The sequence below is a fragment of the Myotis daubentonii genome, chromosome 1 (genome assembly GCF_963259705.1).
Source record: "Myotis daubentonii chromosome 1, mMyoDau2.1, whole genome shotgun sequence".
Lineage (NCBI taxonomy): Eukaryota > Metazoa > Chordata > Mammalia > Chiroptera > Vespertilionidae > Myotis > Myotis daubentonii.
In genome coordinates this window covers 47,022,792-47,048,554 of record NC_081840.1, presented here as the reverse complement: position 1 = coordinate 47,048,554, position 25,763 = coordinate 47,022,792, and the positions used below count along the sequence as shown (strand labels likewise).

Below are 25,763 nucleotides of genomic sequence, written 5' to 3'. Positions count from 1 at the left end.
TAGATGTCTATGGTATTATATCCACAGTTCTGCTCTGGGTCCTGAAGGTTTTAGGAGACTGTAGTCAAGTCCATTGGGATTCACTTTCCAGAAGGTTCCTGGGTCCCATCCTAATGTGGCTTCAGAGTCCCTGTGTTTTCTGTGCTCGCAGTAGAGCCTCGCTGAGTAGGGAGAGAGCCCTGCTGTGCATCCCTACCTCCCCTCCTATCTTAGTCCTGTTTTATTCATCAGCCCTAGCACTTCAGGTAATAGCAGATTTGGGCACTGCAGGTGTTTGACAATAGCTGTTACCACCTTGTTGATTTTATCCTTCTGAAGCAATCATGGTTCTTACTACTCAGGATTTAGGCACCTAATGTACATCCCTCTCCTTGTTTTGTTTTAAACTAAATCAGCATGCTGTAGTGAAACTTAGCATAAATCTTGCTCTATTTCCTACTAGTGGTTTAGATATATGGGTGGTATAGAGAAATGTTTAAAAGATAGTAACTTTAAAGAACTGTAAGTTGTTGTGATTGACTATTGTTACCCCTGATCTTTGTTTTGAAGGAAACTTCTTTTATGTATATCATGCCATGTAAATCTCTCAGGAGAGACTGATTTTGTAAGAATTTTAAGATTTCTTGACTCTTAAGTAGGAAAGGTGAAAATGACTATTAAGTTACTACTGATCTGGCCGAAACCGGTTTGGCTCAGTGGATAGAGCGTCAGCCTGCGGACTGAAGGGTCCCAGGTTCGATTCCGGTCAAGGGCATGTGCCTGGGTTGCGGGCACATCCCCCAGTGGGGGGTGTGCAGGAGGCGGCTGATCGGTGTTTCTCTCTCATCGATGTTTCTAGCTCTCTATCTCTCTCCCTTCCTCTCTGTAAAAAATCAATAAAATATATTTAAAAAAAAAAAAAAGTTACTACTGATCTGGTTTGGACTTAATATAAAATTTCTGACACGCCTAGTTAGACTGTTGATAGGGACTTAATCTTTATGTTTTATTGTATAAAATAGTTATTTATTTCTTTATTTTTAAAATATATTTTTATTGATTTCAGAGAGGAAGGGAGAGAGAAACATCAGTGATGAGAGAGAATCATTGATTGGCTGCCTCCTGCACACCCTCTACTGGGGATCGAGCCCGCAACCTGGGCATATGCCCTTGACCAGAATCGTACCTGGGACCCTTCAGTCCACAGGCTGACACTCTATCCACTGAGCCAAACCAGCTAGGGCTAGTTGTCATTTATTGAATGCCTACTATGTGCCTAGCACTTTAGATCTTTTATATCTGATCTTCATTAAAAAACAAACAAAATTCCTGTCAAGGTAGGAAGTGTTAGCCCCATTTTAAAGAAGACAACGAGACAGAGGAGGGGCAACGTGTTCGGTCTTGTACAGCTAGTAGATGTCAGGACCAGTATGAGAACCAGGTCTTTGTGGGCTTGGTTAATGATAGATCTTTTAACAGTAATTTGTCCACGTGCCTGAGTGAGGCCAGCAACTAACTCCATACTGTTCTGCTTGGTCCCCATGATGACTCAGGCCCCTCGTTCTTAACTGGGAGTTTAGAAACATTATGAAACCTTTATTCAATAGAATTCTACTTTTCCTATAAATCTGCCCATCTCTCTTCCCTTTATATTTTCTGTAGCTCGACTGTGAGCATGATTTTGTTTTTTTTGTGTGTGTGTTTTTTAAAAGAATAGTTTGTTGATTTTGAGAGAGAGAGAAACATCGATGTGAGAGCACATTGATCAATTGCCCCCTGCAAGCCCCGCAATCCAGGCATGTGCCCTTGACCGGGAATGGAACCGGCAACCTCCTGGTACATGGAAAGATGCCCAACCAACTGAGCCACACCAGCCAGGACAAATTAACATTTTCTTCATTCATTCTTTATTGGGACATTTCTTTCTTTTAAAGATTTGGGTAAATATTGGTTGCCTCATTATGCCAAAAATTGTTGTGAAGAGCCAGTTGCCCCGTGTGCCTATTCATTGTGCTTCAGTATTGCCCTTTTCAGCCTCTCGTTCAGAAGAGATGGTTCATGACCCTTTAGGCTTTTTGTATTTGCAGTGTGCTTTCCAACAGTTACTTCTCACAGCATCTTTAGGACACAGATTTCCTGTAGACATTAAGGAGAAGGAGGTCATTTTTAAGGTAAAACAAGTGACGATAAGGAAGTGCTAAAATTGGAGCCATTTTTATTCCCCTCTTCTCTCATTTCTGCTCTGTCACAGATGCCAATGGGTTCTTCATATACCCATTTCCTCAGTAACTCACAAACACCTGTTTGGGTGACATCCATTAAATAATTTGTATACAAAACACAAACACTGCACCCACATGAGAGCAGTGTTTCCTTTAATGTGATTAACAAGAGAAACCTAAGTTGACTACAGAGAAAACTCTGAAGCTCATATTGTATATTTGGCAAATAATTGAAAAGGTAACTGAAGTTTGTTGAATTTAACATACTAAATATTTATTAAGACTGTCAGATAATTCAATAAAAGGTTTTATTTAAATGTTTAAAAATGGAATGATAAATGTCTCTTTAGTCAGAATCAGAAAATGTTCCTAGTCTTAAAAGAGACTGTTTTCTGGTAAAGATCACACATTAAAACAAAAACCCATAACTTACCTTTATAAAAATTCTGAGTGTTCCATGATCTCATGTAGGTAAAAAGTGTGTTTCCAGCCCTGACTAGTTTGGCTCAGTGGCTAGAGCAGTGATGGTGAACCTTTTGAGCTCGGCGTGTCAGCATTTTGAAAAACCCTAACTTAACTCTGGTGCCGTGTCACATATAGAAATTTTTTGATATTTGCAACCATAGTAAAACAAAGACTTATATTTTTGATATTTATTTTATATATTTAAATGCCATTTAACAAAGAAAAGCCAACCAAAAAAATGAGTTCGCGTGTCACCTCTGACACGTGTGTCATAGGTTCACCATCACTGCGCTAGAGCGTTGGCCTGTGGACTGAAGAGTCCCAGGCTTGATTCCAGTCAAGGGCATGTACCTTGGTTGCGGGCACATCCCCAGTAGGAGGTGTGCAGAAGGCAGCTGATCGATGTTTCTCTCTCATCAGTGTTTCTAACTCTCTATCCCTCTCGATTCCTCTCTGTAAAAAATCAATAAAATATATTTTTTAAAAATGTGTTTCCAATGGTAAAAAAAACACATTAGAATATAATGTATTTTGATAAAAGAATATAAAATCATGGTGTGGTTGGAATCATTCATTAGTACATTAGGAACATTTTTTTTATTTTTTATTTTTCTTTTTTTTTATTTTTATTGCTTAAAGTATTACAAAGAGTATTACATATGTCTCCTTTTTTTTCCTCCTTGACATTCCCCCTAGGAACATTTTTTTAATGTATTTGATGAAAATGCAAATTGGCATAACTACAAAGTACTGGTTTTTCATGATCCATTTTAGAAACATGATGATTAGATATCAGGTTATTTTGGTGAAGGAACGAAACTCTTTTTGTATGTGCAGAACTTCACACATGTCCTAAAGTAGTAACACTACCTTTGAGTCATGGAAAAAAAAGGATGTTGTATTGAAAAGGTTTAAAGCACCTCGTTAGGTACATAAAGGAACTACCAACTTTGAATGAATAGTTTTGACTGGGAATGTTAACATTTATTCATATGAATATTAGAAGAAATATTTGAACACATGTTGAAATTTAGTAGCTAAGTAGTTCAGAAAAAGTTATAGTGCAGTGCTGAAGTGACTTCTGATTTAAGTTTCATTGATTAGGCAGACTGTTTTCATAATTTCTTATTTCCAGGAGAAATTTCAGGAAAAGGGGGAAATATATAGATTGAGGGGAACTCTGGTTGAAGGAAATTTTGTTTATGGAACCATTGCCTGGAAGAGCGGTGGAAGTTTTGACTCAAGACCAAGCCAGAAAACCTTGAGATTTAGAGGATAGATTAAAGAGAACCTCCCATGCTGGCAAAATGTAGGCAGAAGTCTTTTCCATCAACAGTTTTATGCAAGTACCTTATATTTCATTGCTTGATTTATTTTTTTCTACATAAACCTCTGTGACCTTCCAGTTGTATCAGCTTTATTTTCTGTCAGTCTTCATTTCTGTTTACTTGTCATCGATCTGCATTAGTATAAGAATTCCACGTAATTTCCTAGTTGAATATAGTGAAAGAAGTAACCTAAGAATATGTTGCTATATATATTCAAATTTTAGGATAGAGAATAATTGTGTATGAGTCAATGCATTTTTAAAAGTATTTATTTAAAAGTGTCTTTGGAATCGAGATTAGGATTTAGGTATAGAATGTTAGATGTCTTCTTAACTTTTTAGAAAATTTTTCTTTTCCTTTCAGCCAGTGCTTAAAAATTAGTATCTTTCAATCTAAAGAATTAGTTTTAGATTCCTTATTTCATGTGGTGGTGGTTTAGATCTAGTTTTATGGTGAGGTTAAGATGTGAAATTTTAACATTTGAGCATCTTCTGGAGGGGCCAGTGGGACAATGGGAAGATTCAGAGTCCATCCAGGAGAGAGACATGGGTTATAGCTCTGTCTCTGCAGGACTTTAGGCAAATCACACCCTCACACCCCATTTTTACCTCATCTCTAAAGTGGGGTCAGTTGCGATTACTACAAGTCCAATTAGCTCTAAAATTCCATGTTTTCAAACAGAATTATTTTTCTTGTTGAGAAATTTTGTGTGTAAAACATGGAGCATGTGGAGATGAAAAGTCTCCAGGAGCCTCGCTGTGTCTGAGCTCTGAGCGCAGGGCTATATCTCCGCCCCGTGCTTTTCCCTCCTGTGGCTTTGGCTGGGCAGGTGGAGCCTCCTCCATGACAGACTGTTTCTGTTTGTTTCAGGGGCTATCAGCAGCAGGATGCCCATGAATTCATGCGCTACCTTTTGGACCACCTGCACTTGGAACTCCAGGGCGGTTTCAATGGTGTTTCCTGCTCACCAATTCTGCAGGAGAATTCTACCCTGTCTGCAAGTAACAAATGTTGCATGTAAGATTTAATTTCCTTTGCTGTTTTAGGAGCACCTCAGATATTTCTGTTGGTGTTATTGTTTGTTAGATTTATAATGGAAGTGGAGAGTTTCCCTTAATCTTTGCTACAAATGTTTGCTCTTGAACTTTGTGACCAGTGGACTGGCACATGCCTCCCACTTCCAGACCAGAGGCATCTTGTATTTGCATCTTGGTGTAGTTCTGATTGTTATTTGGGATAGATCATTTTAAAACTTGAAAAAAAATAGAAAATATTTGTACAATTTAGCACTTAAAAGTTTTCCTCCAGATGTACTGAAGAATGGCTCAAAGACTTAATTTTAGTATATTAAAAGTAATTATATTTGTTCACTAAAAGCAAAGGCTTAAAATATTTGAATGTGAATTTTCCTAATGCCTCATTCTGGACTTGAATTTTCTTTAAGTATATCTGTTCTTTATTGAAATTGAGGAATTTGTAAGTTCTTGAAAATTTTTCTTACCTCTCGATATGAACAAAATAAACCTTTTAGGTTGCTTTTTCAAGTACTAATAACTCAGAATTGACATTGAGATTATTATGTTTATTTTGCTTGAGAAATAGATGTTTTATGATATTTGAGCTTGGATATTAGTTAATTGTAGTTTTCTTCTGTTCGTATTTTTGAAAGGTTTGTGTTGACCTATGTAGGAAAGGGATTTATAAGACAAACTCCCCAAAGAAAGAAAGAGTAGGAAATATATAGAGGTTGTAATATTGCCTGGAAGTTGCTAAGTCTGATTTGTAAGATAAGGTCTTTTGACTGACTAAGCAGCCTCATAGCTAATCTGGCTGTGTCAGAGAAGGGTAACCAGTATGAATTTCCATACTTCTCAAAATGTTTGACCTTCTAGGCCCTGGAAGGTTAGCTATGGTTCCAATTAGAATCTAGCACAGAAAGGGAAGGACCTGCCTGCAGGTGTAGCTCAGTGGTTGAGTGTCAACCCAAGAATCAAGAGGTTGCTAGTTCGATTCCTGGTCAGGGCAAATGCCTGGGTTGCAAACTCAATATTGATGTTTCTCTCTCATCGACGTTTCTATCTCTCTATCCCTCTCCCTTCCTCTCTCTAAAATCAATAAAAAAAAATTTTAAATTAAAATAAAGGGAATTACCTATGTCTGGAAGAATTGTTCTTGCTGCTAGCACCAAATTAAAAATAGTATTAAATGAAAAACTTTGTTTTGTATTTTGACTTGATTGGTATCCTTTTCTCAGAGGCAGAAATGATAGAGGAAGGACTACACTGAGTTTAAATGTTCTGCTTTGAAATAGAGTAATTTCTCTTTAAATTAAAGGCAGCATTGTATGTGAGTCAGTATGAGAGGATCAGTCAGAGTCTCTTTATTTTCAGTAGTTATTTTTTGGGTATGCCTTTTGTTTATGACACAGATACTAAACCTAACACCTAAAATGGCCATTGTGTTCTACAGTTCCCAATATATCTTCCCCTTTTTTAAACTTCTAAACAAAAGCCAAATATCTTATGAACAACTTAAGAAAATAATAAAGCTGCAATATATTTCTTTTTCCAGTAAAGGAAGGAAGCCAAAGGAAGCAAACGTTTAAAATAATAGAATTGCCTATCTCATCACTGCAGTTGATTCAGAGCAGTTCAGAAAGTACAGCTCAATGTATTAGCATTATTGATTGCAAGTGTCAGAAAACACCTCAAATTTCTATTAACATAGAAGCATTTACTGGCTGAAGTTAACTGTTTAAGTGCACAAAGGGTGATATATAAGTGTATGTTGTAGTACAATTAATGACAGTAAAATATTGAAACAACCTCAGTGTCCATTAATATTATATTGGTTAAGTTAAGAGCAAGAGCATAGTGTTAAGAACAGCTGCTTAGGCCAGACTAGCTGTGTGACCTTGGGCCAGGTTACTTAACCTTTTGGACTTCAGCTTCCTGGTCTGTGAAATGGGGATAATCATGTCTACCTCATAGAGTTTTTGTGTGGGTTAACTGAGTTAATAAATACAAAGTACTTAGAATGGTGCTTTGCATGTGCTATTATGATAGCACTAGAGGCCCAGTGCACAGATTCGTGCACCAGTGGGGTCCCTTGGCATGGCCTGTGGGGATTGGGCTGAAACCAGCAGTCCGATGCTGCCTGCCACTCCCACTCATCCTGGCCCCACTGCACCTGCTGCGGGCTCGCGCCCAGTCAGTCCCAGTTAGGAGAGCTGTGAGCTGTGTCTGGTGCCCGTTGGTCAGCTGAGTAGTGCTCCCACTGTGGGAGCGTACTGACTACCAGGGGCAGCGTCTGCGTTGAGCGTCTGCCCTCTGATGGTCAGTGCGCGTCATAGCGACTGGTCATTCGGTTGCTTAGGCTTTTATATATATAGACTAGAGGCCCGTTGCACGAAGAGGTTCATGCAATAGGCCTTCCCTTCCCCTGGCTGCCGGCACTGGTTTTCCTCCGGCACCCAGGACCCAGGCCTTCGCTACGGATGGAGCCTTAAATCTTCGTGGCTCCAGACGGAGACATCAGTCTTCCCTCTGCTGCCTCATGCCTACGTATGCAAATTAAGCACCATCTTTGTTGGGTTACTTTGCATATTCTCCTGATTGGCTGGTGAGCATAGCGGAGGGACGGTCAATTTACACATTTGTCTATTCTTAGGTAAGATGCTCTCACTAGTGCACTTTCTCAGTTATTCTTGTGTTCATTCTATGTGCATACTGTGGCATGCCATGCAGCTGTCAAAAAAGTGGGGTACATGTTCAAAATATGTACTTAAGGAAATAAGAGCAAAAAGCAGGTATGATCCTAATTATTTAAGGCAAGCACTTTTTGGTAAGCACTTGCCTAAATGCACTATACATACATAACTCATTTCATCTTCACACCAGGACTCTGAGAGAAATAGACATTGTTCCTGTTTTACATTTGATGAAGTTGAGGCAACAAGAGGTTCACTAACATTAGGACAATTGTGTGTGTGTTTTTATTAAAGCAGTGTATTCTTGATCTCCACAAAGGAATCCTATATAATAAAACCCTAATATGCAAATTGACCCAATGGCAGAACGATTGGCAGAATGACTGGCCATTATGATACTTACCACCAGGGGGCAGACGTCCAATGCAGCTCCTGCATTGAGCATCTGTCCCCTCAAGAGGGAGTTGACTGGTGGTGGGGGTTGGGGGGTGGTGCTAGCCAGCGGACAGTGCCAGGCCACCAGCCAAGGCAGGTGCCAGCAGGGGTCCCCCAATTGCCCTGCACATCAGTCATCCCGCAGAGAGAGGTGACTGGCAGTGGTGGTGGGGGGCAGGACTGGCGAGCAGGTGGCACCAGGCCACCAGCCAAGGCGGGTGCCAGCAGGGGTCCCCCGATCACCCCGTCCACCAGTCACCCCACAGATCGGCCCTGATCACTGGCCAGGCCTAGGGACCCTACCCTATCTATATATTGGGAGCAGTCTCTTAGATTTAAAAATTAAAACCTGGCAAGGCTACTCTTAACACTGAAGAAACAGGATGATGCAGCGATGACATGCATGGACTCTGGCTTGCACATTCTGTGGTCAGCCCTGATTCTGACACAACTGTGTGACAAAGCCAATTACTTAACTTCTCTCTGCTTCAGTTTTTCCACCCATAAGATGGGGAAAATGGTACTACTGCCTCAGAAGGATCATGTTATGTACTACTTTTTATAATCAGGGCAAGAAAAATGTAGCTGCTCATACAACAGCAAGATGCCTTTCACCTGTATGAAAATATGGTCACTGGTGCATGCAGCATCCTGGATTGTGAGAGGGATGTCCGTCTGCCAGTTTAGACCCTATGGGGATCAGGCCTAAACCAGCAGTCAGACATCCCCCAAGGGCGCAGGCCGGGCTGAGGGACTCCCCTCTCGTACACAAATTTTGTGCACTGGGCTTCTAGTTATTTATAATATTTTAAGTGAGCTTTTTAAGTCTCATTGACAGTAACATTCAGCACTTTAATTGTGAAGTTAGAACTCCCTCAATAACTACTAAATAAGTATGAAATTTCTTCTTTTTCCCCAAACCTGACAGATGACCATCTGAAAAATGGAAATCTACTTCCGATTGAGGTAGTGGTTCAAAGTAAAGGAATTGAGAGTTCCCTGTAAGATGAGAGGCCTTGCAAAGACTCAAATACAAGGCAGTTCCTGCTTTTCTTCAGCATATAATTGTGGGGAAGGTGTTCTCTGGCCCTGAGTGTAGGCACTTACGTGACTCCTGTTAGGAGTGGCAAATGTCCAGTGTTGGTTACTGTTGGAGAAAGTAGTGGATTGGAAGAGGGCTTGGGGGGAGGCCAAACAATGGCTTAACTCTTTTATTTAGAATACATTTATATAAATTTAAAGTTTTTGCATTATTTTGTAATTTAAATATAAATTATTTTCTTTTTTTTACTGAGATGTTTTCTTACGTGATTTTCTTTAGAAATGGAGCATCTACAGTTGTCACGGCTATATTTGGAGGCATTCTCCAAAATGAGGTTAACTGCCTTATATGTGGGACAGAATCTAGAAAGTTTGATCCATTCCTAGGTAAGACATTTGGTATGTGGAGATATGATATTGTATTAAAATAATTTTATTTCCTTTGAAAATTAAGACAGTGGAGATAAATCATTAAGAATACATCATTTGCCCTAGTCGGTTTGGTTCAGTGGATATAGCATCCGCCTGCAGACTGAAGGTTCGATTCCGGCCAAGGGCACATGACTGGGTTGTGGGCTCAATCCCCAGTAGGGGGTGTGCAGGAGGCAGCCGATCAATGATTCTCTCTCATCATCTCATCATTGATGTTTCTATCTCTCTCTCCCTCTCCCTTCCTCTCTGAAATGAATAAAGAAATATATTTTTTTAAAAAAAACATTTTTTGAAATTACTTTTTGAGTTATATGACTTTAACAGTTGTTTTCCTATTTCCTTTTAAGACCTTTCATTAGATATTCCAAGTCAATTCAGAAATAAGCGCTCTAAGAATCAAGAAAATGGACCAGTTTGTTCATTACGAGGTAAGATATTAAATTAATCTTCTAGAATTCTTTTTTTGCTCTTATATACCCGAATATGTTTGTAAGTTCCATCAATATGTGCTGTGTTGTTAATCACTTTAATGAATTTGTGTTGTAACTTAACAAAAATCAAACCTGGATGTCTCTTCCTGTCCAAAAAAATTCTGTTTAATGAGAACGCCTGTCAGAGGTAGTAGGTCAAGCATAAAACATTTCTCACTTTTCTCTTTTAAAAGTGAAAGTTCATAACAAAACCTTTTCTGACCTAATGAAATAGAATTATGCTATGGATATCCCACTAGCATCACAGGAAGAAAGAAAACTCAGCAAAGTTTTATGAATTATGGTGTTATTTATGCTTTTGTATGACAAATAGTGAGGAAATCTGTTGATACTACCATTGGTTAAACATAGGCCCTACTTTTAATTGCAAGAATATTAAAATTTACATTTACTTTGCAAGATTTTGAACAACTTTTTTCCTTAGTCATAAAAAGAAACTAGTATAGAAAAAAGAGAACCTAATACATGTTCTATCATTAAGCAACTGTACACTGAAGGCAAGCAACATAATTTCTGCCCTAAATTGTATGTTGACTAAAAGTAATTCTTTTCCCTTCAACTGTTTTAGGGAGTATTGTCACAATTATAGTTAGATTAGAGGCCCAGTGCACAAATTTGTGCACGGGCGGGGTCGGGCCGGCCCAGCCCCAATTGGGGTGGATCAGGGCTGGGCCTCTCGGGAGGAGGAGACGGTCGGAGGTTGGCCAGCCAGCCTTCCCTGATCGCCAATTGGCCAGCTGGCCCCACCCCTGAGTGGGGTTGGGTGGCCAATTGGATGCCAGCAGCCTGGGGGAGGGGCCATGGGTGGTTGGCTGGCCGTCCTTCCTAATGGGAGTGAGGGGCCAATCGGGGGCGGAGCTGACTGGGGGGAGGGGCCGTGGGCCAATCAGGCTGGTTGGAGCTTATTGGAGTTGGGGCCAGCTGGAGGGAGGGGCTTTGGGAGGTTGGCCCGCCAGCCCCACCCTCGATCGGGCCGGTTCCCTGGCTGCAGTGGGCGTCATAGTGACTGGTCGTTATAGTCATTACGGCATTCTGGTCGCTGGCTTTTAGATAGACAGGAAGGTTTTGTGTGTGGTTTTTAAAAAAGAAGAGATTTGAAAACTGCACTGCCTTGTATGGCAACCATAGTTGCATGTGGTTATTAAAATGCAATTAAAATGAAATTTAAAATTTTTGTTGCTCACCTGCACTAGTCATATTTTAAGTGTTCAGTAACCACGTGGCTAGTGGCTATGGTATTCAAGCACAGGTGCAGAACATTTCCATTATTGCAGAAAATTCTACTGGACAGCACCTCTCTAGAATCAACTTATCTGAGGGAAAATATAGCTGTTTGGGGAGGGGCAAGCTTCTCTGTGTCACAGGTGCATTGTGCGGCATTTGGCTTGTTAAATAGGAGCAGCAGAGTCTCGCTTGTAGAACTGTTGCTCAGGTAGTTTCTGGAAATCTCTCAATGGATGACGGTCAAAGGCACTGGACTACTCTGAGAAACAAGAGCAAACGAACCCTCATAGATGCTTTCAGTTTGTTCCCACTTGTGTGAGTGCTGATTGTCTCTGTTGAACAGGAGTACAGAAGTTTAAGGAAGCCCTATCCACTCCACTTCCCCCTAATATATAGGCTATTGTGTGTTTCTCCAAAACTGTTTTTGGCTTGAGATCAATTTTTTAAATATCACAGTATACTTGATATCAGATATACTTTATATTTGTAGCATGTGAACACAGGTGAACTTAATCTATAATAATAAAAGCGTAATATGCTAATTAGACCAGACAGCCAAACGACCTTCCGGATGTCATTCTGAACGTCCTTCCTGATGAAGCTGTGGCAGGAAGGCTGAGGCAGAGATGATTAGGGGTGATCAGGCAGGCAGACAGAGGGATTAGGGGCAATCAGGCAGCCAGGCAGAGTGGTTAGGGGCGATCAGGCAGGCAGGCAGAGGGATTAGGGGCAATCAGGCAGGCAGGCAGAGTGGTTAGGGGTGATCAGGCGAGCAGTTAGGGGTGATCAGGGAGGCAGGCAGAGTGGTTAGGGGCAATCAGGCTGGCAGGCAGGTGAGCAGTTAGGAGCCAGCAGTCCCAGATTGTGAGAGGGATGTCCCGAAATGCAAGAGCATGCAGGCCGGGCTGAGGGACCCCCTCCCCCATGCACGAATTTCATGCACCGGGCCTCTAGTCATAAAATAAACATTATTTGATCAGTTAGAGGGAATCAGTAAAAATTAAATTATTAAAGGAATTAGCCCAAAACTATATAATCTAAATTGGATTGACTTCATTTTGAAATTTCTCCAATAAGAATAGTATTAATATTGGCATTAATTTTTAAAAAATACTGTTCTTGATATAAATATGTGGTTATATATTTAAAAAGTATTTCCTAATATTTAACAAAACCCAGTAAATCCAGATGATATTTGGTGGAAGCCCCAAGAGACACTGGTTTCAGACTTCTTTCCCTTTTTTTGTTGTGTCTCCCCCCGCCCCCCCCCCCCCCGCCTGAATTGGTCATATCCATGGTTCTTACCGCTCTCTGTAGCATTGCACTTACTACCCATCCCAGATGCTTTAATATCAACCTTCCTTTCTTAAGACCATCCTGGAGAGTGTATGATACAGCTTAGGTGATTGATTGGTACTAAAAACAAGAAAAATGGCAAATGGAGTTGATAAACGTGAAACAAACATTTGTAACATATATGAGAAAGAGTACTTGGGCAAAGTATATTAAGAAGAAAAATGCAAATGGTCAGTTTAACATCTGAAAAATGTCTCACATTTTCAAGTATAAGTAAGATAAAATTGGTCAAAATGATAGATAATAGGCATTGTTAGTGAAAATTTTTGAAAGTGGGCACTCATTGGTGTTAGGAGTATAAACTGGTATAGTTTTTGGAGGGTAGTGATCATTTTTAATAGGCATTTCCTTAGACATAGTAATTTCACTTGCAAATGTGGACAGTAGCATATGTAAATGGTATTCATTGGAGCATTCTTTGTTACTGCAAAAAAATCAGAAACAGTTTATATGCCCAATAGTAGGGCATTGGCTCAATAAATTATACTATGTAGCAATTAAGAAATCTAAAGTTGATGAATAGCCCAGGCACAGAAAGATAAATACAAAATATTGTAGGATAAAACGCACCATGGATGGATGTATATTGAATTAATCCATTTGTGTAAGATAAAAAAACATTCATATGAGCATTAAAATTCTTGAGCAGCATACACCGTCTGTTCACAGTGATTATCTTAGGGAATGGGATTCAGGAATAAATGGAATTGTGACTTCTTTTTCATGTTCTTTTATATTGTTTGCATTTTTTAACTTGTGTCACCTTTATAATTATGTATTTATTTGAGAGGAATAAAAATGTGGATTAATTCATGTATACTTCCCAATTACTGCTTTGCTAAATTAAATTTACATAATACATAAAAATGACTTAATAACTTCAACAAACGAGTTTTATTCCTTGCTTTCCGTAGGGATCCTATTTAACAGTTAATATAATGTAAAAGACTGACACTTGTGAAATATATGCCCTGAAACCTTTGAAAATCTTAGGAGTTTCAAAAACCACCAAGGCATTTTCCCCCTCATGAAATACAAATGAAAATTTAAGCAGCTTCTTGAAGTCCTTAATGAGAGACGTGAAGGTCACTAGAGAACAACAAAGCTTTGCTAGATGTGACTGTTGGGTACCCACTAGAGATAATTCACTTCCATATATAAGCTTTGAAGTGAAATTCCTATTTGTGCTGCTGCAAAATATTACTCTAGTACATTCAGGGTCAGACTGTTCAAATATTTAAAACTAGAGGCCCAGTGCACGGATTCGTGAACTTGGTGCGGGGGCGGGGGGAGGGTTCCTCAGCCCAGCCTGCGCCCTCTTACAGTCCCGGAGCCCCACGAATCAATCGCCCCACAGAGGGAGGCCTTGCCCACCTGTCTCAGCCCTCAGGTTGGTTGCCTGGGCCTCCCTCTTTGGGCCAATCAAGTGCAGAGCCCCGCCTCCCCAATCAGTCGCCCTGCAGAGGGTGGCCTGGGCCTTCCTCTGTGGGGCAATCATGGGGTGATGGCGGGGCCCCCCAACCAATCGCATCACACCCGTCTTGGCTAGCCTGGCGCCAGTGCGTGTCATAGCATGGTCATCAGGATGGTCGTTCTGCTGTTTGGCTGTTCAGTCGATTTGCATATTACACTTTTATTATTATAGATGGCAACTGTCAAATCTATGAATATAGAGGAGATGCTGTATTGAGGCAATATTCCTCTTAAAGAGATATGTGTGTGGATGTGTTTTCATAATGGTTTTCCTTATTACAACCAAGGAAAATTCAAGAGTGCAGAAAGGAAAATAAACACCCATTCCTAATAAGCCCAGAAATACCATGGTTAAGAATATTTGTGTTTAGCCGAAACCCGTTTGGCTCAGTGGATAGAGCGTCGGCCTGCGGACTGAAGGGTCCCAGGTTCGATTCCGGTCAAGGGCATGTACCTGGGTTGCGGGCACACCCCCAGTGGGAGATGTGCAGGAGGCAGCTGATCGATGTTTCTAACTCTCTATCTCTCTCCCTTCCTCTCTGTGAAAAATCAATAAAATATATTTTTTAAAAAAAGATAAAACTTTAAAAAGAATATTTGTGTTTAAAAACGGATTTAAAAGCTGTTTTATAAAGGGGCAGCAGTTGGAACTTTTTAGGAAAAAAAGTATGTTCTGTGTTTTGTTTTTTAACCCATAGAAACCATTACAAATGGGCATTAGGTTTTCAGAAGAGCTTAAGAAGCTTTTAAAAACCCAGATGGAGATGACTGTGGTAGTTCTGCACTAGCTTAGTGAGAGTGTATGATGTTGCTTCTTTGTTGAAATTCCCTAGTGGCTGCCCCGGGCACACCAGCCTTCTGACCTGATGCAGCTGACAGTGAGGCTGCTTCATTGTCTGGGTACAGTAGCAATTGTGGGACTCCTGAGCCTGTTGTAGCTGCAGGGAGAGGTGTGAAAAGAAAAGAAAAGGGCTCCTAGAGGCAGCTGGGCCACCATTTTTTAAACCGAGTGCTTGAAAAACCAGGCTCAGCTTGTATTGCTTGTTTGACATGCTTGCATGGGCCTTTCATTCTGTTTTGGTTTATCACATGGCCTCACATGAAAAGGAGGAAACGGCGCTATCTTGTGCATAAATGGGCTGTGGGACCACTTTGCGGTCACCCTGTAAGTCTTAGCTTCTCAAAAAGGTAGAAGGAAGAAAATACTGGGAAGCAAGAAATGCTGGGAAATGGCGAGAAGCTGAGGGATGGGAGGTTGCTGGAGGAAGGGGGCTTCATTAGCAGAAAAGGAGCAGGTGGTGCAGGGCCTGGTGCTTCCACCTTTTAGCTATTGTGAACAATGCTGTTTTGAACATAAATGTACAAATGCCTGTTTGAGTCCCTGCTTTCAGTTCTTTTGGGTATAGACCTAGGAGTGGAATTGCTAGATCATATGGTAATTCTATGTTTAACTTTTTGAGGAACCACCACACTGGTTTCCTCAGTGACTGCACCATCTGACATTCTCATCAGCAATGCATGAGGGTTCTCATTTCTCCACATTCTAGATAACATGTTATTTCCCATTTTTTGTTTTTTAAAAATAATAACCATCATGAGTGTAAAATGTATCTCATTGTGTCTTGTTTATTTTTTAAACTTTATATATTTTTTATTTTTTTAATCCTTACCTGAGGATATTTTTCCATAGATTTTGTTTTTTTTTAAATATATTTTTATTTATTTCAGAGAACAAAGGGGGCGGGGGGAGAGAGAGAGAGAGAGAGAGAGAGAGAGAGACATCAATGATGAGAAAGAATCATTGATTGGCTGCCTCTGGCATGCCCCCTACTGGAGATCTAGCCCGTAGGCTGACGCTCTATAAACTGAGCCAAACCAGCTAGGACTCATTGTGGTTTTGATTTGCATTTCCTAATAATTAATGAAGTTGAATATCTTTTTAGTGCATGTTAGCCATTTGTATATCTTATCTTTGCCCATTTTTTAATTGGGTGTTTTTTAAAGTAAACCATCCAAGCATTTTTATTAATATTCATAAATACAGCAGTTTCATTAGAGGCCAGATAAGTAAATATTTTAGGTTTGCCCAGCCGGCATGGCTCAGTGGTTGAGCATTGACTTATGAACCAGGAGGTCAGGGCACATGCCAGGGTTGCAGGCGTGCAGGAGGCAGCTGATCAATGATTCTCTCTCTCCCTCCCTCTCTGAAATCAATAAAAATATTTTTTTAAAAAATATTTTAGGTTTTATAAAGGTCCATGTCCCAACTACTCAACCCTGCTGTTGCAGCCTAAAAGCAGCCAGACAATATATAAAGGAGTGGGTGTGGTTGTGCTCCAGCAGAACTTTATTTACAAAACCCAGGGTGGCTGGTTGTGGCTTGGAGCCACAGTTTACCAAGCTCCAGAACACACAGATCTTTTTTAAAAGTAGGTGGATAGATAGGTAGATAGTTAGGTAGATATGTGGTCTATCCAAGGGACTGAAAGTAAAGTCTGGAACAGAGGATTTGTTGCAGTACAGGAGGAAGGTTGATAAGGTAGCCTTCTGTAATCTATGTTTATTTTCTAATAAGTTACGACTTGAAAACTGCTTGATCTAAAGGTGATTTTTTTTTTATGAACTTTGAGAGAAAATTGCTGTTTGAACCTTGATTGCATTAGGGTAGTTTTTAAATTTTTAAATCAGAGTTATTCAGACTATCTCATTAACAATAGCAAACCCAACAACAATACCAACTTAAAAAAAATACCATCTGTCATTAATTAATCATTACCAAATGTCAGACATGATGCCAGGCACTTTGTACACATTATTTGTCTCCCTTACAGCAGTTCTTCACAGTAGGTATTATTATTGTTGTTGTTATTTTTTTATCTTCATTTTATAACTGAGGAGAGCTGACTTTTCCACAGTCACACATAGCTAATAGAGCTGAGATTTGAGCCTAAGTTGCTCGCTTTCAAAGTTTAGTCTTTTTCTACAGTACACTGCCTCTATTAAAGACTTTCTGATGTAATGCTGCCAAAATCAATTTGGTTTTAGATTGTCTTCGCAGTTTTACCGACCTAGAAGAGCTTGATGAGACAGAGTTATATATGTGCCACAAATGCAAAAAGAAACAAAAGTCCACTAAAAAGTTTTGGATTCAAAAACTACCCAAGGTAAGTGTTGAGTTTCAAAGTCTAATGCAGTTTCAAGGGAACAGTGCTTTTATGACTGATGAAAAGCAAATTGTTTCTGTAACTTTATGTAATCTCTCCTGTATTAGTCTCTAGTGTTTTCAGTAAAAGCTAAATAAACCCTCTGATAAGGCATAAATGTGTCCCCATCATAGTTTGTAGTGTGTGGCGGGGAGAGAGGTTCCCACTGCACCAGCTGGGTGACCTACACTCCAACTCAATTCTGACACTGGCTGAAGGGAATGTCATCTTAAGGGCTCCGTCCCACGACTGTCCTCCGCTTCAGAGCCAGTCATAAGCCCAGGTTGCCGCTTTAGGTTTCTGACCTGCACATTGGAGGTTATTTTATCCGCACCCGCACTCCCCCCCCCCCCCCCCCACACACTTTGCACTTTAGATGCCTATTCTTCTGATTGGCTATAAATGAGAGATTTCCAACCTCCCTCCTTGGGTTCCATTAATTTGCTAGAGCAGCTCACAGAACTGAAGAAACCTGTTTAGTCACTAGATTACTGATTTACCAAGGATAGGAATCAATAACGAGATGAAAGGATACATAGGATGAGGTCCCAAAGGACCCTCCTGTCTTGTGGAGTTTGGGGCCCAGCATGGGGCATATGAAAGCATTCTGCTTCTCCAACCTGGAACTCTGCAGCCCTCATGACATAGACATAACTGATTAAAATCCTGGCCATTGGCCATTGATTCAACTTCCAATCCCTCTACCCTACCAGAGAGCAGGGAGGTAGGGCCCTCATCCTAAAGTGAGGTCCACCAGTCACCTAATTCACGTAACAAAAGACCTTGATTACTCTCATCACTTAGGAAATTCTAAGTTTTAGGAGCCATATACCAGAAAAGAACTACGACCAAATAATACGTTTCATTATTACAAATCATAATATCACAATAGTATGTGCATGGAAGAAAGCCATTTCCAGGATCAAAAGATAAACTGATAAGCCACCTAAAATATTTGAGAGACAGTTAACCAAGTAGTTTGTTTACAGTCTTTGCCTTTGTTTCTGATCCAGGTGCTATGCTTACATTTGAAAAGATTTCATTGGACAGCATATTTAAGAAACAAAGTTGACACATACGTAGAGTTTCCACTGAGAGGTCTAGACATGAAATGCTACTTACTAGAGGTAAGGTAATACCATTGTAAGCTGGTGAGAAGACGCTCTTCAGTAAAATTAAGTCTTCACTGACACAGGGTAGAGGTCATTGAGGTGGGAGATACGGATGCCATTGACCACTGCTCCTAACTCGGTCCTGGATGCCTTCTCCCTTGTCCGCAGCCTGAGAACAGTGGCCCTGAGAACTGCCTGTACGACCTCGCCGCTGTGGTGGTGCACCATGGTTCCGGGTGAGTACGTTAGCGGGCTGGTCCTGGTTAGGAATAGCACCACTTTTGATAATTCTCCCCAAACTCCCTAAAAAATGTGGATTCAGGTACATTAACCCTTTGAGTGCCAACCAATATCCTAGGGACTATGCTAAAATTGCCAAGGCATTTTTGCTGATTTTACAGCAGTTTAGGAAAAAAATTATGAATCGCCAGTAAATGAAGTTACATATTCAAAAACTTAAGGAAACCTTTACTACATTGACATATTTAGCAATATCATCATCACTAATAAAAGCAGACTTAGAACTGGACGCCATTTCGAAGCTTTGATAGCACTCCCGGCACTTTTGGCGAAAGACATGAGGAGCGTGATCGAGCTCCCGGGCACTCTAAGGGTTAAAGTGGGTGAAATAGAATTTTCCTTCAGTTTTGGTGTGAAAGAATATTCCTGCAAGAATGTTGTGAAGTGAAGGCACATAAAAGCTAAATGGAACATGGTTTATTTGAACCCAGCATCCAGAACCCAATCAGTTGTTCACAAATCCAGAGCATTCTTTACTCAAGTAATTTCCTTTGCCAGTTGATGTTTAAATAGGGAAAATGGAAAATTATTTATAACTTCATGTCCTGTACTTCATTTTTTATTTTGTTGAATAATTTTTGATTATTTTTCTCCCTGAAAGTTTGGTCTGATGAGAATGACTATTTTACCTTCAAAAAACCACTATCTATATTGAATACCCTTTTCCTCAGAACTTTGTAGACTTTGCTCCATTGACTTCACCACCCAGAATTATAAACACACCCACTACAATTTTGACTCTTTACTCCTTTTTTAAAAAATATTTTTTTATTGACTTCAGAGAGGAAGTGAGAGGGAGAGAGAAATAGAAACATCAATGATGAGAGAGATCATTGATTGGCTGTTTCCTGCAAGTCCTACACGGGAGATCAAGCCAGCAATTCGGGCATGTGCCCTGACTGGGAATCGAACCGTGACCTCCTCCTGGTTCATAGGTTGATACTCAACCACTGAGCCACACTGGCTGGGCAACTCACTTCTCTGTAGTCAACCTGTTTTCTCTCTTTGAAAGGTTGTAGGATCCTCTGTCTTTGGACTTAAGAAATAACATCAGATATATTCCTGCTTGATAGTTGATAAGGGACAGTCTTAGTCTGGTGTCTTCCAATAATGGGAATTTTTTTCCCCACCCCATTCTCTCCTCTGGAACACCTCACCTGTTAAATGTATTGTAACTTTCTTGGATCTTTCACATATTATTTCAATTATTCTTTAACGTTTTCTATTTTTTTGTTCCTGAAGGCGGCCATGGCCTATTTTGCCAAATCAGCAATCTGTGTTACATCTCTCCAAATTAAAGATTAGCACCTCCATGAATTTTTATATTGTGGAGATCACATTTTTTTCTCATAACTGTTTCATAACAGCCCGTTCTTGTTTTATGGTTGCAGTATCTTCTTGAAAACATTGGTACTAATTAGAATTTTTAAAGTCTCTGTTTTTTTGCCTTCATTTCCTCAGTTGTTAATTACTGTGTGTTTCTTTTTCTGGTACTTCTCTTTCATGCTATTTTTTCCCCTCATGATTGATGATTTTGGGATGTTTATTCAGAATCATAATAAATGAGATTGGTCATTATTGGTAAACTAGAGGCCTGGTGCACCAATTCGTGCACAGGTGGGGCACCTTTGGGTGACCTGCAGGGATTGAGCCAAAACCCAGTCCAATGCCACCTGCAGCTCCTACCTGCTGCTCCCTACTCATGCCGCAGTCTCGCACCCAATCAGTCCCGATTGGGAAAGGCTCATGCTGCTGCTGCAGCAGCGTTCGTAACCGTGAGCCCTGCATCTGGCGCCCTCCCAAGGGGATCAGGCTGAAACCAGCTCTCTGACATCCCCCGAGGGGTCCCGGCTTGCAAGAAGGTGCAGGCCAGTCCAAGGGGCCCCACTGGTGTGCGATCGGGCCTGGGAGGGACCATGGGAGGGCTCCAGGGAGTGTCCGGCCCATCTCGCCCAGTCCCGATCAGCTGGACCCCAGCAGCAAGCTAACCTACCAGTTGGAGCATCTGCCCCCTGGTGATCAGTGCATGTCATAGCTAGTGGTCAACCAGTCAACTGCCCCCCTGGTGGTCAGTGCATGTCATAGCGAATGGTTGAGCGGCCTTAGCATATCATTAGCATATTATGTTTTGATTGGTTAAACAGTCAATTAGTCACCGGATGACCAGACACTTAGCATATTATGCTTTTATTATATAGGATTATATAGGATGGTAAGGTTTTTCTAACAGTTGTGAAGGTCTCTGTTATACCTGCAGGCTATTCTGCCTGGGAGAGTGGGTGGGTCGTGCTGACAGAAAAAAGCCCTTGATGGCCAAAGTAGGGGAAAGGCACTTTCCTCGAGCTATGTATTTTCTTAAGCTCAGTTATACCCCCAAACTCTAATGGGAAGTCTGGTTCTGTTTTCTATGTTTCCTATAGGTCTTAGCCTGTGCTTGTTAGGTTGAGCGTTACTCAGCTAGTTTCTCCATTAATCCAGTGCCATGAATACACCTTTATGTTCTAGAAAGTCTTCCACTTCTGGTTCCAGTGTCAGTCTCTGCCTTGTCATTTCAGTGGGTTTTGAGGATAAACATTGAGCTCAGTAAACCATCTTAACACCTTCCGTACCGCTCACGAGCTTTCTCGTGTTTCGCGCGCCATCTGTTATGGACCTTAGATGTCAACACACTGTCTTGTCCACATCGAATGAAGCGATCTCATTGGTGGAAACTGTGCAGGTCAATCTACGAAAAACTATATAATTGCACGAACCCATAAAGCATTGCAGTTACATTGTATTTTGGTCATTCGAATAGTCTTCGTCTTCAAGTTCCTGGCGCTTTTAGAAAATGTTTTATGCAGTACTATACGTTAAAAAAGTACTAGGAACTTTAATTGTTTAATTCTTTAATTGTTTTTGTAAATAAAAATGTTAAAATTATTGAAAAACACCTAAAGTGCATTATGATCTGTAGTTATGATGATTTAAATAACGTGCAGTTTGCCCCAAAACGTGCGGTCCCTGGCGTATGTCTTAGAGATTTCTATGCAGTACAAAAGGTGTTAAACCACAGTTCTCTAGAGTTTATTCCATTATAGCACTTACTAAAGTTTTATCTTCTGACTCCTCCTTACAGGGTGGGTTCTGGACATTACACAGCATATGCAACTCACGAAGGCCGCTGGTTCCATTTCAATGACAGCACTGTGACGCTGACGGAGGAAGACACCGTGGTGAAGGCCAAGGCCTACATCCTTTTCTACGCGGAGCGCCAGGCCAGAGCTGGGCCGGATAAACTTTAATACCTCCTCTCAATCGTTACTCGTCAACTATGCCGGACAAACATTTCCAATTTTCCGTAAATACTTGATCCAAGATTTAATTTCATTATGCACTTTTCAATTTCCTATTTGGGGTTTAGTTTTATTTTGTCAATGGTAGTGAACATGGGCACCAACTAATTTTTTTTTTTTTAGTTCTACCAGAAAACCTCAGCAGATATTTTGATTTGCTGCTTTAGTGGTAATAATTCAATTTTTATATGTGGTTCCAAGAACTTAGTTCTATTGGACGTTTTTATATTAATGTTTCAGTTCTCACTTTGAGGCACATTTACATCAATGCTTCGTTGCTCTCACATGCTGACAGTAAGGCATGTTCCTGATGGGAGAGCACTGCGGCTGCCTGCTGCTCTGCACAGCTGTGCCGGAGTCCAGGCTGACTCTGAATCAGGAATCGCGTGCGTGTGTGGTCTGGCCCATGAGGTTTCAGTGACTGCTCAGGAACCATCCGTTCTGCTTGTAAAGGTAACGGCATCACGAAGTAGACCAGGGAACGGAGCTCTTGTCTTTCTCAAGGCTGCTGTTCATCAGCACGAACTAAATAACTTTGTTGGTTCAGTGATATCTGTACTGCAAATTCAAGAATTACTCTGTTGGTTTTTAGGTTTTGAGGTATATTTTTAATGTGTGTTTTCATGGAGAAGATAGGAGTACAGAAAAGACCAAATGCATTTAGTGTTTAAAAAATCCTCTGACTCAGCTACATGGTTTTGGTGCTCCCGGTGAGATGCGAACATGGCTTTGTTTGCATCAGCATCTGTTCCCCCATTCACTGTAGCCCTGGGGATAACTGCATGCTCACTGTGGTCTTACTTCGCCTAACTCCAGAGTTTATTTTGACCACCTACTTCTCAGGTAACACTGTGGGCCCTGCTTCTACAGAAGGAAATGAGTCTTTATGGCCCTATTTCATTGGCCTATCCAACTTAGCAGAGCAAGTTGAAAGTATTCTCACTTTGAATAAGTAGTTTCTATCTCTTAGTAGTCTCTCTAAATTTTCAGGAAAAATTGGTACAAGCACTATTCAAATTTAACCCAAATTGAAATTTGGAACTAGAATCCCATGTTAAATCCCACATTCCCTCAGAGCAGATCATATCCACTAAACCAGTGGTTCTCAACCTTCCTAAGGCCGCGACCCTTTAATACAGTTCCTCATGTTGTGGTGACCCCCAATTTCATTGTTACAAATTGAACATAATTAAAGCATAGTGATTAATCACAAAAACAATATATAATTATATATGTGTTTTCCGATGGTCTTAGGCGACCCCTGTGAAAGGGTCGTTCGACCCCCAAAGGGGTCGCGACCCACAGGTTGAAAACTGCTGCACTAAACACTTCTTTTTTTAAAAAAATCTAATTGGCTTTATTCAACAATTTGTGAATCAGGTAGCATCCCACCAAGTAAATAGAAAGGTGCTCCCATCCGCTAACACTTCAGCATGACCAGGAGCAAACGGAGATCATGTCTAACCCTGACCTACCCAGGACAGTGGTCATAAGCCACACATTTAACTAAAGTTAAAGAACGCAGTTCTTCAGTCACTCCAGCACGTGGCATGGGACTGCGCAGACCAAGACGTTCCATCATTTGTAGTTTTCTCGGACGGTGCTGGTCTAAGTTTTCACTCCAGAGAAAAAAAGCTTTGCCGTCATGTTTAGGTCTTACAACTTAGTCTAGAAGATAATTAAGAGGAACATATTTAAAATAGTTCACAATGCTAAATTACACTATGTGAACCATGTGAAATTGTTTTTGATCTACAAAAATTAGTTTCACTTAATTTGATCTAACATATCAATACCTTAATTTAACACCACTCTGATCTTGCTGAGCATCTCTGATGAACCCAGGCTTTTCTACTGTAGAAGGTGCACAGCTGTAACTTCTAGCATCCGCACGCAGGTCGGGAGTCTCCCAGTGGGCAGCTGCCATTGCTTCAGCAGTAAAGCCTTGGGCAGTGTTGATGGTGATGGGGAAGAGCTGTATTTTTATACCAGATGGAATCTAGCAGCAGACTGGATTACAACAGACCACTTGTTGGGGGAAGTGGTCCTCAGACAGGCTGGCACTCTTGGCTCAAAAGATGCACACATCTCTTTTGAATTGCTGTAGTATTTTTATTGCTTGATTTTACTTGAGCAGAACTGTTTGAATATCATGAAGGCTCTTTGGAAAAGTGATTGGACCCATTTGAATTGTGCGCTTACTGCCAGTGATGTAAATGTGCCTGTTTGTATTTTAAAATTTAACTGTGTAGCCTTATCACACCTCTTAAAAGCTGACCTTTTTGTGCTCTTCAGGGCTTTCCCTGTGCCACGCTCTCTCGGGCTTGTGTGGCTCCTCGCTCAGAGCTTCTGCGGAGGCCGGGCCTCACGCCGCCATGTGGCTCCTTGGACGAGAAACCTTTCTCAGAAGTCCTCCCACCTCGGTGGGTGATAGAACAGTTTGTGGCAACACAAATCTCTCTCCATGGTGGAGAAACCTTTGCTAATCCACTGTATTCTACTCAGTGTATAGTGATGACAAATGTAACAGAATTAAACCAGTCAAGTGTACTGGCCCTGGTTGAGTGTTAAATGTGTATCTCACCTGTGGAACCTACTCAGCAGCCTGGTTTCTGGGGTTGGGAACATACTTATTTCTTAAAGCCAAACCTCTCCTTCATTGGTTTAGTGTACATGCGTCTATTTAGATTTACTAACCCCACTTCAACCTCCCCCTCCCCTAACCTCTCTCACGTCCCCTCTGTTGCTGAAGTGGCCTCTTCCCTCAGGCCCTGGAAAAGAGCATGAACCGTCTGTTCCTGCAGCCGGGGCATGGGTCGCCGTGACCGCAGTGCAGCCACAGGAGGCGCCCACAGCATGGGGAGAGGTGGGCGCGGGGCAGTGTCATGCTGTGGCCCAGGTCCCTGCTCGCTGCCTGGATGCAGCACCTCCCCCTCAGGTCAGAGTGTGCTGGACTCCAGACCGCCCTCCGCACGTTGGCTGTGCTATAATCATTTGCCATTAAAACCTAGTGTGTATGATGCCGAGAGGATTAATTGTGCAAGTGACTGATTTCATTTAAATTGTAATCACATCCCTTTTCTGCTTCACCAACCTGAACTGTTTTATGGAAAGTATCATTAAAAGTCTGGTCTCTTTCCTTTCGACTATTATTTCTGAACACCTTTCAGTGGAGCCAAGTGAATAATAATATCCTCCCTCAAGCTCTGGGCCTTGTCAGTCAGGTGGTAAATCCTTACAGAACCCTCATCATCCGGGGCTGCTGGTGACTGTGGATCCGGATGAGGTGGCCTGTGGGTCAGGGTGGTGGCGGGAAGAGACCTTCCAGTGCTGCCGCCAGGAGCCTGTGGGAGCTCACTGCGGAATGAAGTCACCCTGTCTCTCCTTGGGCCAGCTGACCTTAGAGAGATGAGCTCGGCTCACCTCCTTCACAGCTAGACTCGACCCTGAGGAACCAGGTTTTGGACTCTGAGTGAAGGATACTGATCTTCTTAAGTAAAAGCAGGCAAGTAAGAGCTGTTAAACATTCTGCTTGACAGCAAGCTACTGAATACTACCTTCTCTGCCCATGTCCCCTGTAAACAGAAAAAAAAAAAAGAACTGCCCTGTGTCCATACCATGGTTTTCCTGTTACTTATTGGCCTGTTCCTATAAGTCT

The 25,763-nt window shown here is 41.2% G+C and overlaps 1 protein-coding gene and 1 long non-coding RNA gene across 5 annotated transcripts in view; both read left to right on the top strand.

Annotated features, from left to right (window-relative positions):
- USP3 (ubiquitin specific peptidase 3) overlaps positions 1-25,244 on the top strand; it is a 107,315-nt gene extending 82,071 nt beyond the window's left edge. For 3 of the 4 annotated variants that reach the window (XM_059698947.1, XM_059698930.1, XM_059698956.1), the window contains exons 9-15: positions 4,865-5,011; positions 9,460-9,566; positions 9,959-10,039; positions 17,201-17,319; positions 18,372-18,485; positions 18,639-18,706; positions 21,889-25,244. In XM_059698947.1, coding sequence (XP_059554930.1) covers positions 4,865-5,011; positions 9,460-9,566; positions 9,959-10,039; positions 17,201-17,319; positions 18,372-18,485; positions 18,639-18,706; positions 21,889-22,054 — 802 coding nt within the window. In that variant the 3' untranslated portion in view covers positions 22,055-25,244. The remainder of the gene's footprint in view (positions 1-4,864; positions 5,012-9,459; positions 9,567-9,958; positions 10,040-17,200; positions 17,320-18,371; positions 18,486-18,638; positions 18,707-21,888) is intronic. The other variant, XM_059698939.1, reaches the window with a different exon arrangement.
- LOC132235917 (uncharacterized) lies at positions 18,720-21,747 on the top strand. Its single transcript, XR_009453123.1, has 2 exons — positions 18,720-19,185; positions 19,220-21,747. It is a non-coding gene; the product is annotated as an uncharacterized LOC132235917 (long non-coding RNA).
- Positions 25,245-25,763: the final 519 nt, after the last annotated feature.